The 25,014-nt window shown below is 44.7% G+C and overlaps 2 protein-coding genes across 3 annotated transcripts; one reads left to right on the top strand and one right to left on the bottom strand.

Annotated features, from left to right (window-relative positions):
* Positions 1-6,458: 6,458 nt before the first annotated feature.
* LOC134373668 (nuclear transcription factor Y subunit beta-like) lies at positions 6,459-7,154 on the bottom strand. Its single transcript, XM_063091644.1, has one exon. The coding sequence runs from the start codon at positions 7,126-7,128 to the stop codon at positions 6,511-6,513; it is 618 nt and encodes a 205-aa protein (XP_062947714.1). The 5' UTR covers positions 7,129-7,154; the 3' UTR covers positions 6,459-6,510.
* Positions 7,155-10,355: 3,201 nt separating this feature from the next.
* ZNF3 (zinc finger protein 3) lies at positions 10,356-18,903 on the top strand. Of its 2 annotated transcripts, XM_063088370.1 has the most exons (6): positions 10,356-10,444; positions 11,690-11,810; positions 13,217-13,350; positions 14,454-14,545; positions 14,831-14,957; positions 16,693-18,903. In XM_063088370.1, exons 3-6 carry the CDS (start codon positions 13,296-13,298, stop codon positions 17,760-17,762), a joined length of 1,344 nt encoding a protein of 447 aa, XP_062944440.1. In that variant the 5' UTR covers positions 10,356-10,444; positions 11,690-11,810; positions 13,217-13,295; the 3' UTR covers positions 17,763-18,903. The 2 variants fall into 2 exon arrangements, with proteins under 2 accessions (XP_062944440.1, XP_062944441.1); XM_063088371.1 differs by lacking the exons at positions 10,356-10,444; positions 11,690-11,810; positions 13,217-13,350; positions 14,454-14,545; positions 14,831-14,957 and adding an exon at positions 15,779-15,865.
* The last annotated feature ends 6,111 nt before the right edge of the window (positions 18,904-25,014 follow it).

Raw genomic sequence — 25,014 nt, 5'->3', positions numbered from 1 at the left:
GCAGCCACATGGGTCACCCAGCTGTCAAATAGCAGCCAAGATTTGTTTCCATAGTTCCCGGCCCCAGAGTGCGTGTCTTTAATTTTTCGTGTCCATAGTCTTCCAAGTGGTCAACCAAGCAGCTAGGCCGTTGGCAACAGCCCAAGTCAGTAAAATGCAGCAAGGCTCCTCAAGGGGAGTGCTGGGCAGACTTACAGTGAGAACGGCCTTGAGTTCTGCTGCTGAGAAGAGTGATTTCAGTTTTGCATAGCTGGCCCTGAGGCTGGACAGCAGGAGCCCAGCAGGCCCCATCAGCTTTCACCTTAGCTGAGCCATGAGTGAAGGAGACCCACGCATTTAGCGGAACCTCTGAGTCTTGAGGGCCCCATTGTTCCACATCTTTGCTTCAGCTGCTTTCTCCCAAAGTGGTAGCTGCTGATTTTTCTTTCTTTTCTTTTCTTTTTTTTAAAGATGACCGGTAAGAGGATCTTAACCCTTGACTTGGTGTTGTCAGCAGTATGAGCAACAAAATCACTGGGCCACGCACACAGGATCACTTTAGCTTCGCTTTTCCAACTGCAAACCTCATCCAAACCCCATCAGTTGAATTCAGGCACCTTTTTCCCTACAGGAATGAGGGCCAAGAAATCCAACACAGGCATGTCATTCCAGCAAGTGACAACCATCAGACCAACCAATCCCATGCTGAAAGTGCAGAGTAAGGAGGAAGCTGGCCTGCAGGGCATGGTGCAGGGGGCAGAGGGGCCACAGGACTTGTGCTTTTTGACCAGTTAGGATGTTACCTGCACAGCAGTAACCTTTTCAAGCAGTCCACCTTAATTACAGGTATATACTGCCCCACTGTCTGTCATGACTTCATTCATCCCTGAAGGTTTGTCTGGCTTTAGCATAAGGGTGAGGGGGTCTTCCAGGGCAGTAAGGCTGATTACAAGGATATACTTCGATTTGTCCCCCTGATGAAAGTCTCAGGTACTCTCCCATCCCCCTATCCCACAAGAGAGCAAACCTATGGCACGACTTGGGCAATTTATTTCAATCCTACCTCTCACTGCTCAGTCTCTGAACATGGACTTGACTTGTGTTCATTAACAAGTACAACTATGGGGGATCCTTATTTCTTCCCCACCCTCCACTTGGGCAAAGGCATTTGCTACTGGAGGCCAAGGAGTCTTATCTCCCAGCCCGGCCCACATTGTACTTTCTGTTCCAGAGAGCCATGTCTCTATCAGCATCCAATCCTTGTTGCCAAAGCTATTGGGTCTGGGATTTATTTGATTTTATTTTACTTATAAGCTAATAAATTTGCCTGTTACTGATTCATGGTTACTGGCAGAATATACAAGACTCCTGAGGCAAGGACCAAAGACTTTGTTACACACAACACAGCAAACAACATGGGCATCAGCATATCTGCCTCCAAGTCCCCCTTGGGCAATGTGTGGGCCCAGATGGCTGCTACACATGCAGTAGGTTGCTTTTCAGCTGAGCCGCCGCCGAGCAGGTAAGCTTCAGCTATTTACCCAAAATGGAAAATGTCATTAGCATAAAATGAATAGGATTTTGCCACAGCTGAAAATAACTGTCCACCAAGTGAGTTGCCCTCCCCTGCCAGCCCATCCAGAGCACGGTACCCATGTCCCAGCTGTGGTCTTCCTGCTCTGAGGTCATCAGTGGGAACCACTCCTGGATATAAAAGTCCTCCTTTCTCTAGCCTCAGGGGAATCTTCATTATAGAGACAAGAAGTTGTGCCCAAGTCCCTAACTGTGCCTCCACGTGTAAATGGGTGTCCTGTGTGCTGCTGGTGAGTAAGCAAAGGGGAAGCAAGCACAGAGAGGAGACGCATACACAGAGAGGAGACTGGGACAGAAAAGGGTTGGATCTGCTCGCTCTCTTAGAGTGGGCTGCTTGCCTTGCCTGGAGCCCCAGCTCTAATTTGCATCCTGCTCTTGGATTCAGTGAGCTCTCTGGGCTTCTACATCCCCCTCTCTCCCCCCACTTTTCACTTGAATTAGTCTGGGGAAGCTAAATTTTGAGTGCAGTCTAAGCACTGAATTGCCCTGTTAACAACCCCTGGGACCGCCATATCACCAGGCAGGGAACATTTACATTGTAATGCCCTGAGCTGCTGTTGCCACGGGCATGTACACCATAAAGTATGAAACAAAGGAATCAGCACAGCTATTCTGACCAAAAGGCAAGGATTGAGATGCCCATCTTATTCTACAGCGTGTAGAGGATGCCATCCCCATACAGCAGCTTAGGGCACTTGGTTTAAAGGTGGAAGATAACTATAATATCATACAGCTATTTCCACTAACAACTACAAACTAACAGGACCACCCCTCGGATTCCGTGTGGGATCCAGCTGGATCCTGGATGCAATGCTCACAGCCACAGCGTGGTGACAGAAGGACTACCAGATGTCCCGTCTGTCCCTGTCCGTAGCTTCAGCATCCTCCCTCTCTACATCCAGGAACCCTGAGTACTTAGACACATGTCCTGAGTCCTCTTTGGTCCTATATTGGGTTATTGGATGGGAAGAGCCCAGTGGAATGGGAAGAAACTGGCTTTAATGGTGGGGAGTCCCGAGCACAGGCTGAAGGTCCTTGCCGCTGAGCTGGTCTTGGTGCAGGCTTGGTGCAGAGTCTGCCCTCAGGGTAGTGGCTCCTTCCTCAGCCTGTCACTCAGTCCAGACAGCTCCCAGCCAGACGGGATAAGCTTTTCCTACAACCAGAGTACTAGACCAGGAGTAGTCCAACTCCCCCCTGGAGTGGTGGAGGTGGGGTAGATTCCATGTCAGTTGTCCCTTAGGCATGGGGTTGCAGTGTTGGGTAAGGCAGCTGAGGAACGAAGTTGAATCTCTCCCAAAGGAGGCAGAAACTGCATGAGCAGCAACCTTATTCTCAAAGCCATGCTTGGGGTGTGGTTGTAGAAGCTGGTGACCAGATCCAGCAGCTGCCTCTGGTGAGAAGGCGCCTGTCCCCAGCCTCAACATTCTCTGAGGGAAGGCAGCTGTATTAGTCTGTTTTGTGTTGCTCTAACAGAAATACCTGAGACTGGGTAATTTATAAAGGAAAGAGATTTATTTGGCTTATGATTCTGGGACAGCTGCATCTGGCATGGGCCATAGGCTGCTTCTACTCATGGTGGAAAGTGGCAGGCAGCGGGCGAGTACAAGCAGATCACATGGCGAGAGGAAGCAAGAGAGAAAAGAGGTGCCAGGGTCTTTTAAACAACAAGCTCTCACGGGAACTAATAGAGAGAGAACTCACTCATTTATCCCTCCTCCCCCAGGGAGAGCATTAATCCATTCATGAGGGATCTGCCCCCATGACTCAATCAGTTTCCAACACTGCCACATTGGAGATCAAATTTCCACATGAGTTTTGGAGGGGACAACACATCCAAACTCCATCATTCCACCCCTGGCCTCCCAAAACTCATGTTCCTCTCACATACAAAATACAATCATTCTATCCCAACAGTCCCAAAAGTCTTAGCTTGTTCCAGCACCAACTAAAAGTCCCAAGTCCAAAGTCTCATCTGAGATCAAAAGCAAAAGTCCTTCCAGCTATGAACCTGAAAAACAAAACCAAATTTATCTACTGCCAAGATACAATGGTGGAACAGACATTGGGTATACATTTCCATTCCAAAAGGGAGGAATAGGCCAGAAGAAAGGAAAAACAGGTCCCAAACAAGTCTGAAACCCATCAGGGCAGGCTTTAAATCTCAAGGCTGGTGAATCAGGTACCTTGATTCCATGTTCGACTGCCTCTGCACACTGGTGTGGGGGTTGGGTCCCCAAGTCCTTGGGCAGCTCCGCACCTATGGCTTTCCTGGTCTCAGGCCACACTTCACCTCTCCCAGGCTGGTGTTCCACTCTGGTAGCTCCACAGGTCTGGGGTCCCCATGGCTGTACACTCTCACGACTCCACTAGGCGTGGCGCTGTTGGGGTTTCTCTGCTGCAACTCTGACCCCACATTTCTGCTCGGCATTGCTCTAAGGAAGGCTGTCTGTGGTGACTCCATCCCTGCGACAGATCTCTTCCTGGGCCCCCAGACTTTTCCATACACATTTTGAAATCTGGGTGGAGGTTCCCAAGCCTTCCCAGCTCTGGCATTTTGTGAGCCTGCAGACCTAACACCAGGTGGACACCGCCAAGACTTCCGGTTTGTATTTTCCAAAGCTGCAGGTCCAGCCACACCTGGGGCCAATTTAGCTGTCAAGAGCCATCCTGCAGGCTACAATGGGGTCCCGCGTGTGTGGCAGGCTCCATGGAATTTCTTGTTTGTTCACCTTTGGTTGCTTGATTGACAAGGCTTCCCAGAATTAAACAGCCTAAACTTTTGGCTTAGTATGGCTTTGGGAAATTCCTTGGAGTTTCTCAAGGGACATGTTAAAATACATCAAAATTAACTGCTTCATTTTTAGGGCATTGTCAGTACTAAAGGTGTTTTTGATGCATGTTCCTGGTATGGGTTGGTTCGATTTAATTTCATTATTAATCTTTCTTGTTAGTGATGTGCGCATGGACCCATTGTGGCTGTGGTCATGCTTTTGTACGTGTGGAATGAGTTATTATGTTGGATTTCTATCCACATCCCCCAAGGAGGTGGTGGGTCCCAGTGCAGTGGTGTTTACAGTTATTTGATCATTAACCAGTTACAGATTTCTTTGTTTTCCCCATTCCCACAGTTTCACTTGATTTACCAAGAACATGTTGTTTCCATAGTAATAATAAGAATGATATAGTGTGTTTTTGTTAGTTTGAGTAGGATCATTTAACTTTTCACTTTGTCCCCTGTGCTGTTCCTGGAGTCTATCGGCAGGGAATGATTGTATTTTGTATGTGAGAGAGACATGAGTTTTGGGAGGCCAGGGGCGGAATGATGGAGTTTGGATGTGTTGTCCCCTCCAAAACTCATGTGGAAATTTGATCTCCAATGTGGCAGTGTTGGAAACTGATTGAGTCATGGGGGCAGATCCCTCATGAATGGATTAATGCTCTCCCTGGGGGAGGAGGGATAAATGAGTGAGTTCTCTCTCTATTAGTTCCCGTGAGAGCTTGTTGTTTAAAAGACCCTGGCACCTCTTTTCTCTCTTGCTTCCTCTCGCCATGTGATCTGCTTGTACCCGCTGGCTCCCTGCCACTTTCCGCCACGAGTAGAAGCAGCCTATGGCCCGTGCCAGATGCAGCTGTCCCAGAATCGTAAGCCAAATAAATCTCTTTCCTTTATAAATTACCCAGTCTCGGGTATTTCTGTTATAGCTACACAAAAGGACTAAAACAGCAGCCATCCTACACCACGCTCAGGGAGAGAGCTTTTCACCCGCACTCAGTGGTTCTTAACTGGGGGCAATTTTGTTCTTCAGAAGACATTTGGTAATGTCTGGAGACATTTTTGGTTTTTTTTTTGTTGTTGTTGTTGTTTTTTACAGTTACATTTTCTAAGTTTAGTTTATTGCAAAGATCAAGACAGCACACTAGAAGTTGGCAGTTTCTATTTAACACCATTGACAGCACTCACTCTATTCTCTATTTCATTCACTCACCCGTAAAAAAGGTCTGTACACACAATGATGTCCAACGTTTCTTGGTTCTCATAGTATAACAGGAAACTTGGCATTTCAATTAAAAAAGGTAAAATGAGGACATTTGCCATTAGACTATAAAATTTCTCTTTCGGAAGAGGATACTATAGTGCTTGAAGATATGCTTTGAAAAAATCACATACCCAATGAAACGGGTGCCATTTCAAGAGCACTAGGACTACATTAAACTTAAATGAATTCCAACACTCATAATAATGTAAAAGCCCCAATAACTAAAACTACGTTAACAGGCACAATGAACAGTGTAAACACTGTTAATGGGCACCAAGTTTAATAGGGCAGATAATATGTGCTTCTGCATTCACAATTATTCATTTACATTTTTAAAAAAATGGTGCTGCTTAAGCTGTGAATACTTTACCAAAAAAATTAATTTTAATAAATACAGTAAATGCTAAAAATGTAGCTAGGTTATCATGCAAAATTATATAACCAAGACAAACTCAAATTTATAATAAAGGCAACTTGCATTCCAAATGAACTCTACCCTTATATTTTATTAAAAGGGCAAACATCATGAATTAACCCAGCTGCTTACTTGAATTACAAAAGTAACATGATTCAATATGAAAGTAAGAAACTGTCTACAAATCTCTGACAGTAAAAAATTGCAGTATACAATGCATACAGGAGTCATACAGAGCAACAAACTCTTGTACAAAACAAAAATATTTTAATACCTTTAAAATCCAAAATTCTCTTTAAAATCATTCATGAAAAAGATTCTCAAGTCAGAATTAACACCTCAATTAGTCAAGCATTGGGAAGCTTCATTACAGCTATTTAATATGCAAAGAGACATCTTTTCACCAGTCATTTCCTTCTAATGTCTCTGTTCCATAATCATACAGACTCTCGCTTCTGTACATTCCCCATTCCATCATTCTTCAGATCATGAAAACTGAATTTGTTGAACACCAGAAATCTGTTGATATAATGTTGTGTAAACCATAACATTTTGTTGTTGACCATCTGCAGTTATTAAGCCAGCTGGTAACTGGTTAGTAAATGCCTTCTCCGTAAGCTCTTCACTTAATCCATCTGTAGCTGTGACTGCTCCACCAATTCCTTTCTCTCCTTTCATAGCTTCTCTGAATTTCTGAAGGTATAATTTCAGAGGTTCCACATAACTGTCAAAGCCTAGGGTAGACATAGCAAAGAGAATATCCTCTCCATTGATTGTCTTCTGTTTCTCTCGATGGTATCTTTCACTTGCTTCAGATGTTATAAAGCTGATAAACTCACTTACACATTCTTGAACACATTCTTTGGCATCTTTTGCAATCTTTCCCGTTTGAGGTATGGCGTTTTTCATTATCCTAGCCACATTGGCAATTGGAAGATATATATCTTGTCCTCTGAAACTTTCTTTTGAGCCATTTGTGTCTTCATGATCATTCATGCTGTCTTCAGTATCATCATGAGGCTGTATAACATAATGACTTCCTCCAATGTAGTCTGTGGAAATTCCTAGTTGAGAAGCATCTGTTGTAGAACTGTCACCATCCATCTCCAATGCAGCCCTGGTTGGCTCCCGTCTCCTAGAGACATTTTTGGTTGTCACATCTGGGAATGGGTGCTATTGGCATCCAGTAGGTAGAGACCAAAGATGCTGCTGAACATCCTACAATGCTCAGGACTGTCCTCTGCAAAAAGGAATTATCTAACCCTGAATTTTAATAGTGCCAAAACAGCTGGCAATGGGCCTGAGCCCCCCAAGTGTTACAGATCTCAGGGCCAGCCCTTACAGTTCTTACATGCACACACCCTGCCCAGGGTTCCTACTGGCCCAGGAGGCCTAGAGAGGATCAGTTCCAGTGTTTGCCACCTCAGGGAATCTTGCTTCCTCTTTCTCCTTTCCCTATAGTCCTGCTTTTCTCTAGCTCTCCTAAGCTTATTTTAAGGCCCAAGCCCTTTCCTGCCACTGAACCATGGTTTACCTGATAGGTCTCCCTAACTTAGAACCATCTCAGGAGGCGGGCAGGGAGCTAGTTCACTTCCTCCCTAGCAACCAACTCGGTAGGATCAGAGGGCTTTTGCTCAACTGCAGGACAAAGGGAGCCCACATTTACACAACTAGGGGAGACTACCCCAGGGCCTTCTGAACAAGACCAGTAATTCATGGGAATTTTCTGTCCCCAAGTTGCACCTCTCTTGCTCAAGAAAAAGAAAATGAAAACAAAGGTGTTTTTAAAGTCTCTTTTAGGGTAACTTAGGCAGGCATTATTTTTTTAGTGTACATTGGAGGTAAACAAAAAGTTACACAAAAATTCATTCGTCCACTTGTTCATTCATTGACCAGTACTTATTGAAGGCCCACTAAATGTCAGGCTGTGTACTAGATTCTGGGGGATACAGAGGTTAAGTAAGACAGTCAATGTCCCTGATCTCAGGGATGCTAGTGGGGGCCGAGAGAGGTGGAATACTGAAAAAAAGAAAAATAGTAGATGGGTACACAAAATAATTTCAGGCTGTAATAAGTACTATGAAGAAAAAAAAAATACAGGGTGATCTGATAGAAATTGTCTGGGTGAAGGGACTACACAAGATGAGGTGGTCAGAAAAGCCCTCTATGAGGAGGTGGCATTTAAGCTAAGATCTAAACACCAACAGGAAGTAGCCAACTATACCATGATCCCGGGAGAGGAAGTTCCAGGCAGAGGGAACAGCCAGCACAAAGGCCCTTAGGTAGAAGAGCTTGTCATGTTTGAGGGCAGAAGAAAGAACAATGAGCTGGGGTGGGGTAGACAAAGAGGAGGGGGTAGGAGACCAGATCAGAGAGGTGAGTGGGGTCAAATCTTATAAGTCCACATGAGCCAGCATAAGGAGTTTGGAATTTATTCCAAGGGCATTGGGAAACTAATTGGTTTTTATTAGTGATTCATGAACTGGGCAGCATCCAGAAAGAAGTCCAATGACCTCAGCAGAGAGGGTAGGTTTTATAGGCAGAGAAGGCTGAAGAAAGCAGAAACAATGAAACAAAAAGCAGATTAGCTGTTTTAATGTTACTTTCTTAATGGGGAATCTTGTTGGCTTAATGGGATTTGGTTGTCATCTCTCTCCTGGTTTCTTGGAAGGCCAGATAAACAGCTTAGGTTTTGGCTTGGTGATGTGGAACCTTATCATTTTGGGTTGGTCTGTTGGGGCCTAGAGCAGGAGCTCAGTTTAAAATCAATGCTTCCCATAAATTTTATTTAACATGGTAAAGGGATCCAGAACGTGCCACAGTGGCATAAGGATTATTTCTAGTTGCAGACCTTTGAGAATCAACAGATGCAGGAGGAGGCTTTTTCTGAACTCCCCTTATTTGCGTAAAAGCAGAGCTTCCCAAAAGAATTCAGTGGGCATAAATCCCCTCCCTGGGAGTTTCACCGCCATGGAAGATTGACTACTACAAGTAATCATCTAAATATACATTGTCACAAAACTATCATATCTCCCATCTATTTTTCTAAGGGCCCATTTATCTTTTCTAAAAGTAACTTGTTTTCCTAGTAAATGCCCTTTCCCCCGCCTTTCCTTATCGAGATGATATATACGCCCCAAATTCTAGCTGCCTCTTTGAGTCACATTTTTCTGTGAACTTGCCCATGTGTACAGAAATAAAAATCTGTCTTTTCTCTTGCTAATCTGTCTTTTGTCCGTTTGATTAATAGGCTCCCAATCAATGAATCTAAGAGATTAGAGGAAAAGTTTTTCCTCCCTGACAGTGGATGCAGAGAGCTCAGTGAAGAGGCCGTGTGGTTCCAGGGGAGAGATGATGGTGGAGCTGTAGAGGAGTGAACGGATTTGTCATACATTCCAGCAGGAGATAACAGAACTTGCTGGTGGGTTCTGTGTGAGGAGGGAGGAAAAGGAAGAAGTCAAGACTGAGTCCTAGATTTTAGACCTGAGCAATTGGGAAGAGGATGTTACTTTTCAAAGAGATGGGAAAGATGAAGAGAAGAGCAGGTTTGGGGGGAGATAACCAAGAATTCTGGGTTGCAGGCTGCATGCGGTCTGAGGTGCTGCACCGGTACGGTGGTGGTAACCAGTTCAAAACAGCACTCAAACTCACAAGACACAATAGGCTTTAACGTAGTGCAACGTTTACTATGTTTTATAGAATGCAGGACAGAAAACATGACATGGGCGGTGTCTTCATGTTGTCGGAGGTCTAGCAGCTACTCAAGTACACGTCTTCTTTTGCCACACGGGGTCACTTTGACCCAGAGAAGTTGCAGCTTGGGTTTCCCACTGATCTTTTTTTTTTTATTATTTATTTTTTATTTATTTTTAAAGATGACCAGTAAGGGGATCTTAACCCTTGGTGTCGTTAGCAACATGCTCTCCCAATGAGCCAACCGGCCATCCCTATGTAGGGATCTGAACCCGTGGCCTTGGTGTTGTCAGCACCACACTCTCCCGAGTGAGCCACCGGCCGGCCGCGCCCGGACATGCGCCCTGAGGAGGAGGACGGTGGCCAGCCGCTCGCACCCCTGCGCGGCGTCCCGACGCGGCCCGGTCAGCAGGGGGCGCAGCCAGCCGGCCCGGCAGGGGCGAAATGCCACCGAGGGCCGCGTCAGCGCACGGGCCCTCCGCGCTGGCCGAACGTCAGCGGCCCTGAGTCAGCGAGCCGCCGAGAGGCGAAGACCTCCCATTTTCCTAGAGATAACAAGTGGGCGTTGGGGGCACGGGGGTGGGGTGAGTGGTGAAAAGATCGACCCGGAAGCGAAACGGAGGAAACTTCCGTTCTTTGTTCTGTCCCCGGTGTGTGGGTCTGTGACAGGGTCCAACCGGGCCTGGTCCGTGTCCGGCCACCTAAGTCTCACGTCCCTGCCCTCAGGGTGAGTCCGGCCGTCCCCGGGACTCGCGGTGAGACGGAGGCTGTGGTCGCTGGGGCAGGGGGTGGTGTCGGTGCCACTGCGGCCCGCGGGGACCTCAGGCCCGCCCAAAGCAGGGTGCGGGGAGGCGCCCCACCGCCCCCGCAGCCGGTCGCCGACTCCGCTTACCTGGGACGCTCCCCTTCCTCAGCGGGACCCTGCGTTGGGAGGAGGAAAGGAGCTCCTGTTCTGGTTTTGTGACTTAAAACAGCGCCCAGCCCGAGCATTTAAAAGTTCCAGTGTAGCTGTAGAGGCGTCCCTCTCTTTGAAAACAGCCGATGACAGCGACTCTAACAGACTCTTTTATTTGATAGTAACACAGTTATTCGCGCCCGTTGGCAGGAGAAAATATTTATTTTTACTTAGCTGGGTCTGAGGACCAGAGAATGCCGAGTTCTGCCAAGTGTATGCAGTTGGAACTAGGGCTGGGAGGGAGTGCACGGATTCCGGAATAATCCCGTTGGAACCCACTGAATCGAGCCTTTTTCAGGGAGTGATACAACCGGTCCTGGCTCCCATTTTCAGTTTTACTGAATCTGTAATTTGATCTGCTTTAGAAGCGGGATTGATCCCATTCCGGTATTTGCGCTCCGAAGGGCGTCTGTGAACTCCACGAGAGGATAGCAGGATGATGAACCTGAAATGTATGGAATAATTAGAGGAACTGCTAAAGCTATTTGTTCCTTTAGAAGAGACGTTTGTGGAGAGGGCATCATTTGGTTTCAGATGTTTGATGGACAGTCGTGTGAAGAAGATTCTGTCACTGAAGCTCCATAGGTCTCCGTGATGTGAAGCTCCTAGGGGATAGATTTTAGCTTCCCTCTGATGGCTAAGCTGTGCAGCGATGGAGCAGACTCCCTGCTGAAGTAGTTGAGAGTGTCTAGCAAGGTAGCTGACAGACCTTAGGAACTTGAGAAGGCTTTTATTACACTGGGTGGAGGCTGACCTGGAGAATCTTGAGTTCCTTTTCAACTCTCTCCAGGGTGCAACGCAAATGCCAATTGTAATCAGTATTTATTAGTGTATTTTTTTTTATCTCTATCTAGATTAGAAATTAAGTTTACAAGAATATGCTCGCTCTCTCTCTCTCTTTTTTTGGTGGCTGGCCTGTAGGGGATCCTAACCCTTGACTTTGGTGTTAGAACACTGCTCTCTAACTACATGAATAGTCTAAATTCTTTCTTCTTTTTCTTTTTTTTAATTATACAGCATTAGCATCACCTGAAGTCACAATTCTCAGGAATTGGAACAGAGGCTGCCAAATTCCCAATAATTGCTACTTTGGCCTTGTAGGGACTAACTACAAAGAAGGAAGGAAAGAATCCAGCAGGTAAAGCGTTCCACTGCTTGCTCTCACTGCCAGATCGTCTTTCTCAGTCCCCAGGAGCACTCCAGGGAGTGGGGATGGCTGCAGAGCAGGGGAAGGGCCCTGCCTGGACCTGAAGCTTTGGGGCACAATGGAGAGTTTATTTCTATGAGAAACATTGTTTACTGATCCAAACACTGGGGGCTTGTTCTCAACAGTATGCCTTTGAGTTCCAGCTTTGCTTAACCCAGCCGTGAGGAGGGAGCGTTGCCTTTTTCTCTGGAGTCAGAGCTTTTGACCTGCTTTTCTAAGGAGAGTTTGTACTGACAGCTGACTTGTTGGGGATGTCTGCCCGTAAACAGTCATGGAAATTGTAAAGGTGGCTGATAAGATAAAAAGACAGCTTGCTCTGAGACAGAGTTGAAGGGACCTTGCTGGGAGGGTGATGGTGGCAAGAGGGTGTGTCACCTTGGTTGCCAGTGGGCCTGGCTCATGTCCAATTCTGTGCTTTCCACCACGTAACAGCATTGCTATTCGGCATTTTGTACACCTTTGTTGCCCAAAGACTAGAGTTCTCTGAACTTTCAAGTGACTTTCAGGGCCCCTTCCCCTTTTATGCCTTATGTGAATGTAACAGTCTGTAATGATGAAGGAAATATGTTTTGCATTCCTGATTTTTTTTACTGCTTTAGTAGTGCTTGCAATATAGTTGGGACTCAACAAATGTTTGTTATATGAGCAAATGAATAAATAGAGGGAGACAGATATAATCCAGGGGTCTTTTTCCTCAGGCTCTTACGTAGGTGTAAGGATTCTTTGGTGGCTGCTGGACCTATTCTAGATGTATTGATCTTGCCACATTATTCAAGTGTGAAGTAGAAACTTCTACTTGAGATCCAAACCTTAGTCTAAGTACTAATACTACATTTAATCCACTAGAGCCACAGAGAACTCTTAACTATGGTAGCAGCTGGGGAGTGGAGACTTTAGTAGGGATAAAAACAGAGTAATAATTGTATGTTTTTAAAAAAATATTGGTCTGTGCTTCAGGGACTTACATTCTGATCCAAGGAAATGTCTTATGAAAAAAGGGAGATAAAAGAAGTTTGCTACCTTCTCAGTGAGAGGAGACACAGCACCTGGGCTAGTTCTTTTATCCTGGTGAATATATACACCCACTTTTTGTTGTTATTTATCACTCTTAAGTGTGCAGGGGGAGCCAAAGGTGGGATATTGTTGAGAAACTTTGTCCCTTTTTGTGGTCCTTATGGTAGTTTCATGACAGGGAATAGGTGTACACATTCACTAGAATCTAAAAGCTAGTCCCACTTGCTGTGTTGCCTCTCACTGTTCTTGGGTACTAATTGAAATGCTAAGTCCCCTCTTTTTGTGTTCAGGAGGTTTTTTTGAATTGTCTTTTGCTCTTCCAGTGCTTCCTCATTCTCATTCAAAACCTGCTTCCTGCTGAGTCTGCGGATAGCTCAGAGGCCAGAGCATCTAAGCCTACCCATGGAAACTCAGGCTGATCATGTATCTCAGGAACCTCAGGCCCTGCTTGAGAGTGGTGAGGAACAGTGATGCATTCATTCTTTTATTCAGTCATTCCGCAGTCATCTATTGAAATGTCTCATTCACCGGATGCTAGGCTAACTAGTAGACATTCAGCACCTCACAGCCTCGAGGGGAAGGCTGACTGAAACCAATAATTAATGGACAGCTTGGTAGATTTTATGACTGAGGTATTTTTGAAGGGCAGATTAAGAAAACTACAACAATCACTGAATTCCATTTTTTTAGGCACTCTGTAACAGCTGACTTCACAGTCATAGTTTGTGCTCTTTAAGAGCTTGCTCTTGGAAGAGGCTCTTGGGAATCCTTTTGTAGGTCACAGGCAAAAGAATAAAATAGATAGGAAGCCACTAAAGTATATTTTGCTTTCATAGACTGCCACTGATTGGAACCAATTTCAGTCTTAATGGGTGTTCCTGTGCTTTTCTGGAAAAAGCATTTAAGGCCTTTTTGGTCTGGGTGATTCAACAGATCTAGTATCTCTAGTGGTCTAGAGTCTCTAAGAGACAAATCTGTCAACTTAAGAATTACAGAAAAAGATATGTGATTAAACACAGAAACAGGAAACATCAGTAGCATATAGATTTGATCAGGGGATAGAGAAAAAGGAGAAGAGCTGTGGGTATTAGGAATTCAGTCAGGGCTGGGGTGAAGCTGCTAGTTTTCCTCTGGTCTAAGAACTTCACACAAGAGTTCGAGTTCAGAGATGTGGAAGGATGATGGCAGGGATATGAGCAAGATAGCCTGTTCCTGGCCAGGCTTGGGAGAGTGGACAAGGATACAGTAATCACTAAAGATAGGATTGGGCAGTTTCACTAAGAGAGGAGTGACTGGAGAGAAGGGAAGGGACTGGGGTGGATTGGAGGCCAAGATTTAACAGGACCTTGGCCATCTCTCCTCAGGCAGGATGGACCCACGTTGAATGTGCCTCTGTTATGTACCTTTAGTAGCTGCTAAGGAAGCAAACTTAGAATGTAAGAGGGAGTGGGTCCTAGGATGTCTCAGCAGTGCGTGAGCTTTCTGTGGATTGGGCAGTCATCGGGTTGGGAGGCCAGAGAGCAGATAGACTCACTCCTTAGCCCTTTTATTGTCCTTCAGCTCTTCCTTCTTCAAAAGTTCCTGCCTTTTCCGACAAGGACAGCCTAGGGGATGAGGTGTTGGCAGCTGCACTCCTAAAGGCCAAGTCCCAGGTGAGCTGTGGTTTCCTTCATCCTTTTCCTTCCCATTTTGTGGACATCTTTTGGCAGCAATATCTCACTCAGTGCCCTGAACCCTGATTCCCTCCATCAGGACCATGGTCCTTTCCTGTCAAATAATGCACCTTTACCTTCTGTCTTTCTCTCTTGTCTCTCCTCCCTGCCCTCCTTTCCTCACTTCCTGATTGTGCATTATTTAGCCCCATCAAGAGTTACTTTTTTGGTGCAGCTAGTCCCATCCCTCACTCTGAAATTACATGCAAGAATGTATTGTTTCAGGAGTTGGTGACATTTGAGGATGTGGCTGTGTACTTCATCCGGAAGGAGTGGAAGCGTTTGGAACCTGCTCAAAGGGACCTCTACAGGGATGTGATGCTGGAGAATTATGGGAACGTGTTCTCACTGGGTAGGGAGTTACACCTTCCCCACAAAACTCCCTGGTGTTCCTTTGCTTCCTTGCTTGCTAGTAACAATCTCGTCACTGAAAACAGTTAAGGATTGACTTAGTCTTATAAAATTCTAACAACAAAAATAACCATAACTCATGTTTGTACAATAATTTGTAGTTTATAAAGAGTTTTCCTATATGTTCTCTCATTTAATCCTCACAGTAACACAGTAATTGAGGTAGCTAGTGCCGTCCTCATTTAATAGGTGAGGAAAGTAAGGTCAGAGATTTCATATGCCTTGTCCATGTTCGTAGAGCTGGTGAGTGGCAAAAGTCAAATCCCAGTCTTTTAACTGTAAATCTGGTACTTTTTCCATGTTATTCTTAGGAGTTAATATTTAATCCAGAGACTTTTCTGAAGCACTAGTGTGTTGGGATCCCTGAACACATGAGGTTCTACTCTGTGCTCAAGTGAACATTCTGGGACTCTGTTTACCTCTTCTCTTCTCTGTTGGGTTACCTCTAGGGACCTGTTTATTTGTTTAGGACCTGCTGCTCTTGTGGAAATTTAAACTTGTTTTAAGGAGAAATTAGCTTCTTAACCTTTATGATGTGGACTGTTAATTCCTTGACTCTCACCCCACTTTTAGTGAAAACATTTTCCCAAGCAGGGAGTCTTTCTAACTCTCATTCGAGACCTCCCTGTGCATTTTCTTTCTGTCCCCTGCAGATCCTGGGTTTGAGATTGAGCTCTGGGACCACTCAGTATGAACAGGATAAATCTCCTTGTCCCATGTCTCTCCCCATGAGCAGGATTCCCATTTCTGAATCCTGACACAATCTCTCAGCTGGAGGGAGAGGATGAGCTGAGGTCCTGGGTTTGAAGGGAACTGAGAACAGAGAGGTCCTGAGAGGTACCTGTTCAGGTGAGGGAGAAACAGCTGTTTCTTTCCCTAACACTCAATGCCCTGTCTTTACTTTAAAAAATATTGATAAACTAAAAATGCTAACTGTCTGGACCCTTTACACTTATCCTTTCTGCCTGAAGTTCCCTTGAGAAACTCCGAAGTAGTGAAAACAGAGAAGTCAAACACAGATCGTTTGCATAGCCTCACATACAAGCACAGCCTTCTAGGCCGTGGGCCCAGAGGTGGACTGAACTCTGTCTTGCCTGTTTCCATGGGTGTGGCACATGTGGCATGACATGATTGTTATTCTCATGGGGGTACGGGGTCACTGCCATCCTCACCCTTCCTGCTCTTTTAGCTCTGCTGCTGTTTCTCATCACCCTTCTCCGCTTTTCTCATTAACTGTCTAGTTCACTTTCTTGTATTTGCTCTCCCCTGACATTCTAAAACTGTTCTTGCAGTCACCATCTCCCCAGTTACACCTACAGTCTCTGACCTCTCTGAAGACTGTGACTTTGTTAAGCAGTATGTCCTTCCTGTGTTCATTTCGGTTCCCTGAATCTCTGCCTGATTCACCTTCCCCTCCTTACATACTCAGCTTTCTCTGTACTTTCAGCTCTTTTCTCCTTGATTTTTCTTCATGCCTTTCTCCTTCCCTGTTCCTTTAGCCCAGTTATCTTATTTTGTCTTGGCTACACACACACACAAGGCAGGCCTCTTTGCAGGCATGTAAGAGACATGTGTTTTTTGCACTATAAATATTAGTCACGTGATTATCTTGTCCTCTGATTTTTATTCTTTCTTCTACAAGAAACAAGTGACATTTGCATTTTTTATTGTGCCAGATGGTGAGACCAGAACTGAAAATGATCAAGAAATTTCTGAAGATACAGGATCACATGGGATGCTATTGGGAAGATTCCAAAAGGATATTTCTCAGGGTCTTAAGTTTGAAGAAACCTATGAACGTGAAGTCAGTCTAAAGAGGCAGCTGGGGAACTCCTCTGGAGAAAGACTGAATAGAAAGATGCAAGATTTTGGTCAAGTGGCAGTTGAGGAAAAGCTAACCCCCATGGGTGAGAGAAGCGAGAAATATAATGATTTTGGGAACAGCTTCACTGTGAGTTCTAACCTCATTTCACATCAGAGACTTCCTATGGGAGACAGACCTCATAAGTGTGATGAATGTAGCAAGAGCTTTAATCGAACTTCAGACCTTATTCAACATCAGAGAATCCACACTGGGGAAAAACCCTATGAATGTAGTGAGTGTGGGAAGGCCTTCAGCCAGAGCTCACATCTTATTCAGCATCAGAGAATCCACACTGGGGAGAAGCCTTATGAATGTAATGATTGTGGGAAGACCTTCAGTTGCAGCTCTGCTCTCATTCTACATCGGAGGATCCACACTGGGGAGAAACCTTATGAATGTAATGAGTGTGGAAAAACCTTTAGCTGGAGCTCCACCCTTACTCACCATCAGAGAATCCACACTGGCGAGAAACCCTATGCTTGTAACGAATGTGGGAAGGCCTTCAGTAGGAGCTCCACCCTTATTCATCATCAGAGAATCCACACTGGAGAAAAACCCTATGAATGTAATGAGTGTGGAAAGGCCTTCAGCCAGAGCTCACACCTCTATCAGCACCAGAGAATCCACACTGGAGAGAAGCCCTATGAATGTATGGAATGTGGAGGGAAGTTTACCTATAGTTCAGGCCTTATTCAGCATCAAAGAATCCACACGGGGGAGAATCCCTATGAATGTAGTGAGTGTGGGAAAGCCTTCAGGTATAGTTCAGCTCTTGTTCGCCATCAAAGAATTCACACTGGAGAAAAGCCTGTGAATGTGGTGGGTGTGAACAGAAGTTCCCTCAGCGTTCCTACTGAAGTAAATATCAGAGAGTCTACATGAAAGAGCCACACATCTGTTTTCCTCATTTTCCCTGAGTTTCAAGGGCTTTTGCCTTACTATTTGTGAACAACTTAGGGTGTGTCCCTTCCAGCTTGAATCTTCACTTTAGAGAATGGGGCAAGTTGGGCAAATCAGCCTGGCACATTGATCAGCAACTTAGTGAATTTTCTCAGGAGTGATTCCAGCCTTCAGATATGATGCAAGCAGCAGATTAAGTGCTGGGAGTAGAAGGAAGCTCTGGGACCGTTCACACCATTTGGGAAGGGAGTTTGCACTAAACCATTTTTCTCACACCAGAAGAGCCTTTCTTTCCAAGGTTGGGGTGGAAGCGCAGTAGGAACAAAATTCCAAGGTTTCCTCTAGTTGGAGTCAGTATAGTCAGCACAGAAGGTAGTGGAAAGAATGTTCTGTGTCCTGTTATTTGTTAGGAAGGGGAAATGGAAGCTGTACAAGTTTCAAAGCCACTATTCCTAATCCAGCTTTAAGTTTTGATAAGAAATGTGTTGTTTTATGATTTCATTAATTATGGGAATTTGGTGCTGAGGGAAGCAGGGAGGAAAGACCCCAAAAAGGTTTTCTCTGATGACTATCCTTTAGGGCTCTTGGAGCAGCAAGACCACATTTCCAAGAGCAGCCTGACAATATTGTAGCAGACTCCTGGTCCTCCCCTGTTGTAAAGGGGCTGACTGGGAAATCCATCTAATCAGCGAGTAACCTGAGGGAGAGGATCAGAAGCCTATAGCATTGGCCTCTGATTCCTGCCCTTCTCTCTCCCTCTTCTGTTCCCACTCCTGTGATGAAAAGTGATTTAATCCAAACCTTTAGTTACTAAGGATGTTTTCAAAGAGCTCACTCAGCCAGCTTGCCCTGCCCTCTATCACCTCTGACATCTGGCCCCAGCAGCTGGACTGCTCCTGACTCCACTTCTGACGCTCCAGCAGCCAAGAATTAATGCAAATAAAAGAGCAGAGCCCAGAGAAGGAAGGCTGTGGCCTGAGCCTGGCAGCAGGGCTCCTTGCTGGGTTGGGATGGAGCTCCCTGAGTTTTTCCAGCTGAAGGGACATCCTTCCATTGTGTTTCCCCAACCCTGCTCATCCCGTAGCATAAATGAAGTGCACTATTAAACAATAGTTTTTCAGAAGAGAGATCGAGTGTGTTTTTGTGCAGGGACCAAATTTATTTCAGTTAACATACTAGTGATTATAAATGGAATTAGAAAATTTACCTTTAAAAATTTTTTATAGACAACCGTTTCTCTTCTAGTCAAACATGAGACTTCTCTTTCCCTCGAGGCTCCATCATTTCTCCCTAGATACTACTACACACTGTCTCAAATCATTTACACAGTCACTCCCACCTTAATACCCACTTTTAGGATTTTATGAGCTGCAGACCATTCTGTATGCTACAATACTCAAAACAACTGACAGCAAACAAAACTAGAAAGGTATTGGGTATGGGGTCTCTGGCGAGAGTACTTGGTTGTTGAGTAGCAATGGGCAAATTTAGATTTCTTGGTTTGGCTATTTATAGGTGGATGTTAACAGCCCTGGAGAAGGCTAGGATGTAAATCTGATGGAGAAATTGAGAAAATGTCAAACTCTGACCTCTGAAAAATTTCAGATTGTATATTGAGATTGACCACCTAATATATGTTTTTAATTTTACAGAACTTTAATGAAACTGATTATTTTGGCTCTTCTCTAAGATTTGCCACATACTTGCAGATGGACTTTGTTTCTCAAAGTGTTGACCATGAACTATACATTAGAATCACTAGGCTGCTTGTTAGTAATGCAGGTTTCTGATGCCCAAATCAGACTTGTATAATCATTTCTGGGGATAGAGTCTAAAAATATACACCGAGAAGGAGGAAATAATAATGGGATAGAGAAAATTTCTGGAAGGATATAAACTTGAGCTGGGTCTTAAAAGATAGGCTATATGTGGTAAAGGAGAGGAGGTTCCAGGCAGGGCAGCTTGGGGGAAGCCTGAGCATGGCCACTTACGTGGAGGCTCATGTTGTGGAGTTCTGGGAAAGGTCCAGTGTGAACAGGTAAGAATGCTAGGGGATGAATGGCCACTAAACAGGGAGGATCAGCCCCTTCTTTGCTCACATATTGAAGCACTGAGACCAAAACCCCTCTAAAAGGACCTTGTGACTGACTCCTTAAGAGTGTGTGAGTGGGGCCTGAGACTGATCAGAGTCACTGAATGAAAAATGCTTGTTTTTAAAAATAACTCTAAAGCTACTATACCATTTACCTCACCTGATTCTGCTACAGATCATTCCTATTTCCAACGATGATGATTCTTTTCTCCATCCCCAACTGGTCACTGAATGTTCAGTCGTGGTATCAGTCTGTCTCTCCTCTTTCTATGCCATTATCCTTGAAACCCGATTATTCCCAAGGTTTCAACTAGGTGTCATCTCCACACAAATAAATCTGCGTGTATGGTACTGATCTCTCTCCCAAGCTCCAGTCTTAGGTCTTCAGTAGACTCAGAGCATTTACACTTGGGATGTTTTACAATTTCAAATTATGTTTCAAAGCAGATACATCTTTTCCATTTATTGCCTCCCCCCCTCCGCCCCAAACCGCCCAAAATCTCTGTAAACCTCTCAGGGTCAAAATTGATGAGTTTTCTTTGTGCTCTTTTACATCTAACCAGTGTCAAGTCCTAGGGAGATAGAGCAAGCATGGAGTGGGAAGATGGAGATTGTCAGAAGAGAAGTTTCAGAGTTGGGGTCGTGGAGGAGGTGGAATTTCCAAGTGACGGTAGGAGTAGTTGACACATGGCATATACTCTGTGCCAGGCTTGCCTGGACCTTTTCCAAGTGGTTTTCAAAAATTTGATGATATATCAACATATTTCATATATTAATCCTCACAACAGCCTGTTTTAGGCAAGTGTTAGCATTATCCCCATCTTACAGAAAAGGAAACAATTGAACTTGCTCACTGCGATATGACAATGAGATCAGAGAATGGAAGACCTCCCCCAGTTGCTCTACTTGGTGGGAGGCCAGATCACATGGCCTGGATGGCTTGGGTGTGAGGTGGGGAGCATGTGTGAAGAAGGGTAAACCTCATCCAGGCAACGGTCCTGTCGATTATGATTCTGCAGACTCCTTCATAGTTTTTCCTCCTATTCATTTCCATTGCTGCTAATCCTAGAGGTCAGGTTCTTTTACTTCTCCCCTGGATTATGTAAGTGGTTTCCTAATGGATTAATACCTCTATTTTCTGTCAATCTCCCTGAAGCACTATGCCAATCTTATCCCTCCTTTATCAAAAAATTTCAATAATCTTTTCCTTCTTGTAGAATAAAAGTCCAGGCAGTCCTTGAGCTGGTCTCTACACATCTCTGTAGCCTTGTCTCTTACTGCTCCTCTTCACACGTTAAATAACAAAATGATATCAAGGCTCCATACACATCCCCCATTCATGTCCATGAGTTTGTTCACACACAGTGTTCCCGTGTCCTCCTCCTGCACGTCCAGTCAATAAAAATCAGAGTCAAAGAGGGCCTTAGGAACCATCTTGTTTAACCTGCCTGGTATAGACACTGTCAGCAGTATCCCTGAGAAAAGCCTGTCTGTTCTCTGTTACAGCATCATCGGGGATGAGAGGTGCCTGGTTGCACAGGGCAAAAACAGGCAGTTCCATTGCTGGGTGTTCTAATTGCTGGATATTAAATTGAGCTGAATTCTACCTCCTTATGAACTCCACTGTTAGTTTCTAGTTTTGCCTTCTCAAGAAACAGTGTAATCATCTATAAAATAAGAGGGATGAAAGAGATTTCCAAGGACATTGTTTTGGTTTGTTTTGGTGGCTGGCCTGTATGGGGATCCAAACCCTCAACCTTAGTGTTATCAACCTCGCACTCTAACTAGCTGAGCTAACCCGCCAGCCCCCAGGGACATTTTTGACACAGCAAAAAGAATTTCATTCCTAACACCTCCCTGCATCCCAAATCATGCCTGTTCTTTGAGATCAATTCAAATGATTATGAGAAAGGATATTATGTGATAAATTTCCAACTAGGGGCAAAGCCCGGTTTTACCTGTACATTTCAGGTAACAGAAGTGTACACCATGATGGGTGGAGAAGAGCATCTTAATGAATTGTTTCTTTTTAGTGAAAAGATTGCTTTTAAAAGCTCTCCAACTTTTTTTTTTTTTTTGTAAATTTCTTATAGAGTTTAAATTCTTTCCACTTCAAAAAAATAAAGGAAAGCCCAGTTAGGTGCATTGTTTTAAATATGTCAGCAATGGAGAACTGAAGATTGTGAAATGTGTAAAATCTTACATGGACTACTTTCTGCATACAGAGATAAATACGGTCAACAGAGTGGTTTTTCCAGGAATGACAAAGGATTCTTACTATTTTCCTACACAAGCGTCTTTTCTCTTGTGTATTTCCTGATTTGGTTGCTGACACCAACTTCCCAGTCAGCCAAGCTAGAAACGTGGGAATTGTTCTGGATGTATGTTTCTCTCCATCTCCTCACCCCTACAGCTTGTCAATCAGTATCTATCCAATTCTTGCTTCCTCATTCCTGTGGCTCCTGTGCTGGCCTAGGCCATTCTTAACTTGTTCCAGGACTTTGGCACCAACCTTACAGCAGGTCTCTGCTGCATTCTTTTCCCTCAATCCACTCTTCAGACTTGTGCAAATGAGTTATCTCCCTAAAATACAAATTGGTTGACACCACCTCAAAACCTTTCAGTGGCCTGTCTAACCCCCTAGGTCAAAGTCCACATTCTTTATCATGACACACTGGGCTTTTCATTTCCCATCCCTGCCTGCTCCCTGCTCTTACCTCTCAGTACTTCCCCTCCCACACACCTTACCCTGGAGCGCTGCAGAGTGAGACACAGTCACAGGGACCCAAATGCTGTGTACTGCCTCTTTGCCTTTGCACATGCTTTTCCTTCTTCCTGAACGCCCTCCCCTCCTGTCCACCCAACCAACTCCAAACCAACTCCTATTCGAAATCTCGTTGTAAGCTTCACCTTTTCTGTGGAGCCTCCCCAGGCCTCTGTGCAGGTCACCTTCCACCCCCACCAAGTGAATCGTCTGCCCCGAGTGGCCTCTGTGCCTGGTATACCCTCTCATTATTGTGCTTACCCCCTATCTGTTACTTAGTATTTGTACCTCTGATTCCCTCACTGTGATGGGCTTTCCCCCTACATTTTCACATTTTTCTATCATATATATTAATTTCATAATCAGAAAAAAATATTATTAAGAAAAAGATTAAAAAGTAATGAAAAGTAGCACTTTATAGGTTAACTCATTTAATCTTCATAATTCCATGAGGTGGGTACTATTATTCTTGCCCCCATTTTTATTTCCTTTCTTCAGGAAGGAAGGAAGGAAAGGAGGGAGAGGAGGGGAGGGGAATTCACCAGGCGCACAGTAACTAGTGCATGAGATTCAGACACATTTGGTGCCTAAAGTCCAGGCTACATCTACCTTCTCACACTATCCCCAGACCACCAGGGGGAGCCCCAGCCCCCTCCTCAAATACCCGTCTCTTCTCAGTGACCCTTGACGCTCTTCAACAACAGTTCGGTGAGTAAGAGCTTGTAGGAAATACAAAGATCAACCATGGTTCCTGCACTGAAGGAGGCTGTGGTGTAATGGGAGACAGGCCTGTGTTGATAATAATACAATAATATTCATAATGATCTTTACTAATTGCTTACTCACATGCCAGGCAGCGTTCTAACTTGTCTTCACAACATGTATTGTCTTCACAACATGTATTGTCTTCACAGTGATCATATGTGGTGTTAGTCCTATTAATATCCTTGTTTTACAGATGAGAAAACTGAGGCACAGAGTGGTTAAGTAACTTGCCCGACATTGCAGAGCTCATAAGTAGTGGAGCAGAGATTCAAACCCAGGCAGTCTGGGTCCAGAGCATGGGCTCTTAATCACAGCGCTGTACTCTCTCTCTCCAAATAAAATGGGGGGATTAAGAGGAAAGCAAGCTTATGTCCTGCCTGGGAAGGGGTGAGGCACTTGGTGGTCACAAAAGGCTTTCTTGAGGAAATGGAATTAAAGCTCAGTTGAGAACATGGATAGGTAGAATACAAAACCATGAGTGAGAACTTTCCTTCTGCCTGATGAAAGATAAGTGCAGAAATAAGTAGTTAATCTCACCCAGGTAAGTAAACATTTATTAAATATATACTATGTGCCTGACTTTGTGTCAGGGAAAGGCAGAGAGTCATGTTTAACCTGTTTACACAGCTAACCAAACAGGGATGAGTACACACACTTGCACAGATACACACAGTCATTTTATTAACCAAATGTCTATGGCGTAACCCTGAGGTGGGGGCTGAAGATACAGGTTGAATAAGACATGGTTCCTGTTCTCAACGAGATTACGATCCTGGGGCCATCGTTCATGTGCTGGTCTGCAAGATTTTCCTAGATGCTCAGGTCTTCGAAAGAGCAGGAAAAGCAAAACTCCAGAAAGACCTACATTCTATTCTTAGATCCTGGGCTTCATGATGACAGAAATGCCCTGTGTTGAAACAAAATATGGCCAAATGCCAACAGCTTAGAATAAAAATGGAGACTGGGGTGATAACTAAACTGAAATGTTAAAGGCCAGAGATTTAGAGAGAATCTAAAGGTCTGTCAGAGCGGTGGGATCTGCTTTCAGAGACAGCTCATAAATCTGCACTTTCTAGCATTTTGTCTCATTTTGTGTCGTCCCACATATCTTTTACTGCAGTGTAATTACACAAAGGTCTCCTTTCAGGGGTCTGGGGAGTTCAAGAGGACAAGGGTGCTGCAAAAAGCATCAACTGAGGGTGGGACAAGATGGCCATTGAGGCGTGTTATCTGGGAACTCAGGTCTCCTACCAACTAGGACTTAAGAGGCTTTAAAGACCCCAGGATGCCAGAGCTGGAAGAGAACTTTGACTTCATTAAGTCCAAACCCCTCCGTTTTGCAAATGAGGACACTCAGGTCTAGGGCTTAGTGGTGAGCTCTGGGTTTTCTAGCAGTGGATTGTAATATGCACAGCTGGTTACAGCAAGCATGTATTAAAAATAGAGCCTAGTCTGTGCCAGAGGGTACAACGGGAAGCAGAAGTATAAAGTATAGTTTCCTATCAAGCAGTTTTGTTTTTTTTTTTTAATTGTAGCTGGCCAGTACAGATAGGGTACAGGGATCAGGGATCTGTTCTAATCAACTGAGCTAACTGGCCACCCCACCTACCAAG

The sequence above is a fragment of the Cynocephalus volans genome, chromosome 3 (genome assembly GCF_027409185.1).
Source record: "Cynocephalus volans isolate mCynVol1 chromosome 3, mCynVol1.pri, whole genome shotgun sequence".
Classification (NCBI taxonomy): Eukaryota; Metazoa; Chordata; class Mammalia; order Dermoptera; family Cynocephalidae; genus Cynocephalus; species Cynocephalus volans.
The sequence above is the reverse complement of the archived record's forward strand: the minus strand, read 5'-3'. Positions and strand labels throughout refer to the sequence as shown.

What these genes read in the sequence shown, in the direction of transcription:
- LOC134373668 (XM_063091644.1), bottom strand. Translation starts at nt 7,128, where the DNA reads ATGGATGGTGACAGTTCTACAACAGATGCTTCTCAACTAGGAATTTCC.
- ZNF3 (XM_063088370.1), top strand. Translation starts at nt 13,296, where the DNA reads ATGGAAACTCAGGCTGATCATGTATCTCAGGAACCTCAGGCCCTGCTT. An exon ending in TCCTAAAGGCCAAGTCCCAG is followed by an intron (nt 14,546 to 14,830) that starts GTGAGCTGTGGT and finishes GTATTGTTTCAG; the next exon opens with GAGTTGGTGACATTTGAGGA. An exon ending in TGGGAACGTGTTCTCACTGG is followed by an intron (nt 14,958 to 16,692) that starts GTAGGGAGTTAC and finishes TTATTGTGCCAG; the next exon opens with ATGGTGAGACCAGAACTGAA.